The 7431-nt window shown below is 38.6% G+C and overlaps 1 protein-coding gene across 1 annotated transcript; it reads right to left on the minus strand.

Moving 5' to 3' along the window:
- Window positions 1-6115: 6115 nt before the first annotated feature.
- On the minus strand, window positions 6116-7060 carry LOC124171270. The gene has a single exon (XM_046550413.1). It carries the CDS (start codon window positions 7058-7060, stop codon window positions 6116-6118), a length of 945 nt encoding a protein of 314 aa, XP_046406369.1.
- Between the last annotated feature and the right edge of the window lie 371 nt (window positions 7061-7431).

The following is a 7431-nucleotide window of genomic DNA, read 5'->3' on the forward strand; positions in this document are numbered from 1 at the left end:
ACCATGTCCCGGAGTTTCCATTACATCCCGACAATACACACACGAAAGGCATTTTTAACAAAAATATCTCACAAACACGTTTCTGAAGCCCAGTGAATGAAATTCAAGAATAAGGGAAACTTCACCATTACCAGAAACTCTATTTTTCACAAACTTAACCACAAAAATCCCTGAAATGTGGTGAGACGTTACGTAAACGATGCGAGCTCCAACGGCTTGTGAAGACATGTGATCTTTCTAAGAGGATATGGCACGATGGCACCAGATGGCACCACCCGCGAAAGAAAATAGTCCCAGACCGAATACAATTTTATCGATGAGATACAATTTTATCGATGCATGTGAATTTGCCAGTCCTCTTGCATCTTTTTTCGTCATTAAAGGAAATAAAGAAACAAAACCTTTTTAGTAACTTCCTAAGCGCGATTTTTGTATCTTGATGGTCCACCCTCGTATTCAGGTACGAAAACTTCCTGTGCCGTCTGGGGAAGCTACCATTATAATTTCACTGTCAATAAGTCCTAAAACTGGAGTAGGATACACATTTACACTTTCACCACGATCATAAAAACACTAAGTCACTGCACAACTGTATCTAATAGGAATGAAATAATACAAGTTTTCCCTATCATCGTAAGTAAATATTCGTGTGGTGCGATATTTTTCCTCCACTTTTCTGTACTCACACTAAATTCTTCACTAATTATCGAAAGCCAATCATTAATTGGAAAGCGAGCTAAGAAATAACCCAGGTTATACTATAGTAATTAAGTACAATAGCAAAATTAGTAAAAACTGATGGAACCATGCCTCCACGGCAACGTGGCATGATATTATTTCGGTATTATGTGAAAAACATGAACCCTTGAAGAAGCGCGAAGATAACAATAAAAAGTTCTCTAAATAAATGAGGAAGGCAAGAGATAAATATCGCATGCTTTGCCGAATCGACCTCTTTAAAAACAAGAGTAAGGGCATGCATGGAAAGGTAAACAAAGCCGCCATTGCAGATACTGCAGTATTTCCGCTTTCTATTTGCACCGCTAATTAATTCGTAGCGAATATCACATATTTTCAATTAAAAAACGAGGTCACTAAGACACTAAAACCACGAAAAAAATTACCAAATTAACGATAACAGAGCCATAAAACTAGCAAAGGTAACCCACCGCATTTTGAGTACTTACCACTGCTTTGAAAAAGCTTTTATTTTCAGCTCAGCCTTCCTTCCTGGTTTTCCTGTATCTTGTAGAATTATTAGGCTCATAACAAAAGCGCGATGCACGGACCATCTTCAAATTTAATAGCTTTTTAGCAATATAAGACATCTTCAAAGTGACGAGCTTCACTGATTCATCGTTGAAATGAATGAAACAGCAACGCGATACTGGACGCGCGACGAGCTCGCAGCGCCACTCTGTAACGAACTAAAAAAATTGAATAACGTGGGTGGATTTTGGGGCCAGCCAACCAGCGGCGTAGCAGCCGAGTTGGAGGGGGCAGGTTATAGAAATGGAGGAAAATACCTACAATTCAAAATGAACTGACGCCAGCAGAAGCTATTTCGCTGATTGTTGATGGCAATTTAACAAAATTTCTATCTAAAATTATTCGTAAGACTGCCAAGATCTGTGGGTATCAGCTTTATCCTAGTTATGAAAGGGCTAGACGAAAAAAAAATCTTCATACCCAGAGGGGACATCAGTGGAAGAAAAAAATTTTAAGTGGACCTTCAAGGGCTTCTGAACTACACAGCCTCGCGCATCATAGCATCAATGCCAAAATTCAGTGATGATCACGGGGTCAACTTTTCCCTTGAATGCATATGAAAACTAGTTGTGGAGCTGGTGAACTTATTCTTGATGTTTTCTTATGATTTAAATACCTTTCTAAATTTATAATGGTTCATATATAATTTCGCGTTTTCCATTGCACTTTCAAAATATAAAATGTTTGCGAAGTGATTTCTGATGAAAGCTATATCAGAAAAAATGATGACACAAAGTTCAACTATCAATTAAGTACTACTTTTGTCTTGAAATGCAGGTTTCGGCTCTCCCAGGGAGTTTTTTCACCATGTTCTGTTTTATTGCTTCTCTTCATCGGTATTAATAAAAAATATTTCTAGCTCTAACTTAAGTAACCATTGCTTTTCGCATCCAAGTGTGATTTTCAAGCATGCTAGCTGACATATATTGTTACATTTTATTAATAATTAATTATGTTAGTTGAATATATTTCATGTAAGTATATATCAAATGAGAAACCTCTCCACTTTTCGTTTGCCACCCGTTTTTCCCTTCCGTTTCGAAAACTGCATGCGATGATGTCTTCATTACGTAAAAGGACTCTACATTCCGTTAAAATAACATCATAAACCACAGTTCAATGCTGATATTTATAATAATAATAATAAATTCGTTTATTTCGTGGGCCTGTGGCCCATGAGAAAACCATTGCACAACTTTCACAAGTTCAGCATGACATTACATTCCCAAAAGAAAAGAAAAAAAAATGAAAAGAAACACATAAGATTCACTGGTTGCCGACAGCCGCCAACTTACAGACAATTAGGCAAAAACAGTGCCAACGAAAGGAGAAACATCATGCTGCGATATAACAGACTAACCACTACAAGAAATTAAGGTGACAATTTATTATGACAATAAAGTCACACAAACAATATTTTCAAATAAGATAAATGACAGATTGGTATAACACTCAAATTTAACACAATTTTAAACTCAATAATATGTTTGATCCAAGAATATGTTTGAGAAGATAATTGTACAGCTTACACAAGTTCAGGGTGACATCACATTCATAAAGAAAAACAAAAAATGAAAAGAAATACAAAACATTCACTCGTTGTAAACCGCCGTCAGCACACAGACAATTCGGCAAAACAACACCAACGCAAGGGAAAACATCATACTGCGGAGTAACTGACCAACCATCACAAGAAATCAAGGCGACAATTTATTATAACAATAGTGTCAGACAAACAGTATTAAAAAAAAAGTAAATAACAAATTAGTATGACACTCTAATTTAACACAATTTTACACTCAATTTTCTGCAACCATATGTTTGAGCCATTCGATTTAACACCGTTTTAATTTTACTTCAATCAGTTTTAAACAGACAGCATTTTAGGGTTATGTATTAAGATATCGTACACCTGGGTTTTGAAGGCATGTATGGATTTAATATTTCTAATTTTGGATGGTAGGGAGTTCCATACTCTAGAGGCGATTATTGTGAAGGATTTAGTTACGTGAAGTGTGCTATGTTGAGGGATGTGAAGATCTACGGAGTGATTCCTAGTGGGTACTGCATGTAGATCTTTTTTCCAGGTAAATCTAGCAGATAGGTAAACGGGATTACGAGTGGATAAAATTTTATAGGCAAGCAGGATCACATGGTATAAACGACGCTGTTTTAGTTTCAACCAACGTAATCGAACGTAAGTATCAGATATCCTATCCCATTTTTTTAGGTCATAAATGTAGCGCATTGAAGAGTTCATTGTTACTTGCAATTTGTTGTTACTTTCTTCGCAGAGATTAGTAAACACAGAGGAGCAGTAGTCAAGGTGAGCAAAAATTAGTGACTGAACCAAGGTGGTTCGAATTTTGGGCGGAACTATGTTCTTGGTTCTATATAATTGATGTAGTATGCTCAGTCATTTCTGTTTTGTGACATGGACTTGTTTTTTCCACTTGAGTTCCTTATCAAATATTATACCAAGGTTTTTTACCGTTTCTTCGTACGGTATTACACGATTTTCTAATTGAATTTTTCCAAGAGCGGACTCATCAATTTGAGTAATAAGATGTCTAGGACCAAATATAATAGCTTTAGTTTTTTTTTTCATTGAGTTGCAGTTGGTTTTTCCTCATCCAGGAAGCTATTCTTTGGATATCATTATTGATTAATGTTATGGTGGAAGATAGATCTGATACTGCCGTATGACAATAAATCTGGAAGTCGTCCGCGTAAAGATGGTATTTACAATGCATTAAAACCTCAGGAAGGTCATTTATAAACAAGGAAAATAGCAGGGGGCTTAAAACTGAACCTTGGATTACCCCTCTGCGGTTATATGTCCAGTTGGATCTGGTGTTGTTTGTTCCGATGACTGATTGAGTACGGTTGCTTAAGTAAGACCGAAACCATTTTACAGTACTCGAAGAGATATTGTACTTAATAAGCTTACAGAGTAGTATTTCGTGGTTTACCATGTCGAAGGCTTTAGATAGGTCAAATAGTACCAGTATTGTGACCTCGCGCCTGTCCATTGCTCCTCTGATATCCTCAGTGATATTTAACAAGGCAGTTAGAGTGCTGAATCCAGTTCGAAAGCCAGATTGGTAATTAATTAGTATATCATTTTCAATAATATATTTATTCAGTTGTTCGTAGACCACACGCTCACATATCTTGGCAAAAGTACATAGGATACCTATTGGTCTATAATCTGATGGATTAGAGGGTTCAGCGCACTTCGGGATTGGATGAATTAGAGAATGCTTCCAAATGCAGGGATATTGTGCGGTTTGGAGGGATGAATCTAAGATGTTTAAAAGAGCAGGAAGAATAGCCGGGAGGGCATTCTTTCTTATTACAATATTTAGTTCATCATAGCCTTTAGCATTAGTTGTGATAGCTGTACATGCTTTCATAACTGAGGAGATAGATACGTGAGAGAAATAGAACTGGTTTCTCTTAGGGCCATTCGGGGCGTTATTCTCTATGGGTGGAGTTACATAAGTAACGTTTTCGTGACGAATGTCTCCCGATGAGTAATAATTGTTGAGGATGTCTAAGTTTATATTTATAGGAGCTCTATTTTTTGATGATATCACACCGAGATTGCGAACAGTTTTCCACATTGTTCTTGAATCTGCACGTTTTCTTATGGCGTTTTCACAGTAGTCCCTTTTGGCTTTACGGACCATGTCCTTGACTCTATTTCGAATTTCTTTATATTCAGCAAAAATAGTTGGACTCTTGGAACGTCTGTATAAAGCCCTTAATTCATTCCTTTTCTTTATTTTAGCCTTTATGTCGAGAGTAAACCATGGTGTAGGAGGGTGGGTGACACGAACTGTCCTCAGAGGAACATATACATTGAAAGCAGTTAGAAGTAGTGAGTTAAGCGCCTCAACTTTTTCGTCGATTGTTTCAAGTTCATCAATAATACACCAGTTAATGTTAGACAGTTCTTCAAAAACATTTTCCTGATGAAATGATTTAGAGGACGATTAGTCTCTGAAGGTGACTAATTTTGGCTCAAATACAGGGGTTTTCATATTATAGTTAATGTATACCTGATCGTGACAAGAGAGAGGTGGGTCAGGTGATTGTCCGTAGGACGACACTTTTTTGAGATCGTCGACAAGAATTAGATCCAGGGTGGTACTTGTTGTTTTTGTGTGACAGGTGGGCGTCCGGGGGGTAATACTAAGATTGCTGCTCTCGATAATATTTAAAAGGATGTCACTGCGTACATTTCTGGTCGACATGTCGATGTTAAAGTCTCCCATTATTACCACATTGTCATACATAGGGACCTTGCTGGCCAACATACTTTCAAAATCAGACAAGTTATAGGACTTTGGTGGATTATAAACCACTCCAATCAGCATTTTACTGTGGTTGTTGATTATTTCAACAAGGATAAATTCTAGCATAACCTCACAGGAGTTGGTAGAGCGACCAACACGTTTTGATTTCAATGATGAATGTATATACAGTCCAACTCCTCCCCCACGTTTCGTTTCTCTATCATTCCTGTATAACGTTAAGTCAGGAAGTGAAACCACATTTGATGTAACCGAAGGTTTTAGCCACGTCTCACTCACTCCGATTACATGAAAAACATTAGTATGATAGTACAGTTTAAATTCTTCGAAATGAGCGAGCAGTGACTGCGCGTTAACGTGCGACAATTTTAGTAAACCTGAGGAAGTTGTTTTTGCTACCTGAGGGTGTGAATTTATAGGTAATATAACAGGGGAATTGCGATCAAACACAAGTCTCCTGTGCTCACGACTGATCATGTGGATTTCACTTGCAGGAGGATCCGTGAGAGGAGGGAGTAATCTGTTCTCTATAAAAAACGATCAAGGTCTTTTTGTGTGGATATGACTACTACGGGAGCTCCCTCCGACTGTCTAACCAGGATATTTCCATTTCTCACCCACACAAATTTCACTTTTCCCTTCTTTTTGAGGTCTCTAGCTATGGCGAAGAGTTTTCTATTGAATGGGGTGAGGGCCTCGTCGATATAGATTGTTTGTTGGGGAAGAGGACGATTAGACGCTAGGCCAATATCATCAACATTAAGTTCTTTCCGAACCCGACGTTTGGTTATCAGTTCGTCCCTTTTATTCAGTCTGAGAAACCGAACAATGATTGGAGGTGGACGAGAATTAATTGAGCTAGCTTGTCTTGGCCTTGGCCGAAACACGCCATCTATATCCTCAGCTGACATATTCACATTAAGGGCAGTGCTTATTTTTAGGACAATACTTTGGAGGTCTTCGTCAGTGGTCAGCGGCACCCCTCTTATCTCTACCGAATTTTTCAGTCTCTCTTGTTCGTTTCCGTTCAACTTAACCTCAAGGTCAAACACTTTTTCTTGAAGTTCGTTTACTAAACCAGTGACATTTGATAATGCTTTCTCGATGGCATGTAACTTCACTGTAAGACCACTTAGCATGTCACTGTTTTCACTTACTTTATGAGAGAGTGCAGTTTGGTCAGCCATCAGAGCATCCAGCTTCTCATTGATCACTGCGAACAGGGATCGGAGCTCCGGAGCTGACATCTCTGGTGTATTAGGTGTTACAGTTGATAGGGTCCTAATTGGAGTATCATCACCACGTGTTGACCGGATCATATCCTGGCACTTCCGACAACTCCAAACCTTCTGGAGGTCCTCCAGAGTCCTCAGATCTTCTTGGTGATGTCCGGATGATATAAGTCGGAGCATGTACCACAGGAAATACCTACGCTTAACAGAGAGACCACACTTAGAGCAGTTGCTCGGCATTATACACTCTATGCCTGAGGAGAGCGGTAGACACGACCGTCCGTCTCGACTGACGACTCGATAGTGTCGATATTTAATTTTTTTAATTTTGTTTTATTCCAAAACCACCGAATACAGCTCAAATGGAGTCATTTCGTATTGAGTATTCAAAAAGTTTAACAATTATTTACACGAACAACCAAGCCCTGGATAGGGGAAACCTACCCAGGCGGGACTCGAACCCGCGATTTCTTGTTTGGCAGGCGAGGACATTACCCAGCCGACACCGAGGTCGGCGGTGTTATGTTGACGACATGCCTGTTTACGTAATGAAGATATCATCGCCAACAATTTTTTCAGCGCATGAGAGAGGAACCAGAAGTTGGCTTCTA

The sequence above is a fragment of the Ischnura elegans genome, chromosome X (assembly GCF_921293095.1).
Source record: "Ischnura elegans chromosome X, ioIscEleg1.1, whole genome shotgun sequence".
Lineage (NCBI taxonomy): Eukaryota > Metazoa > Arthropoda > Insecta > Odonata > Coenagrionidae > Ischnura > Ischnura elegans.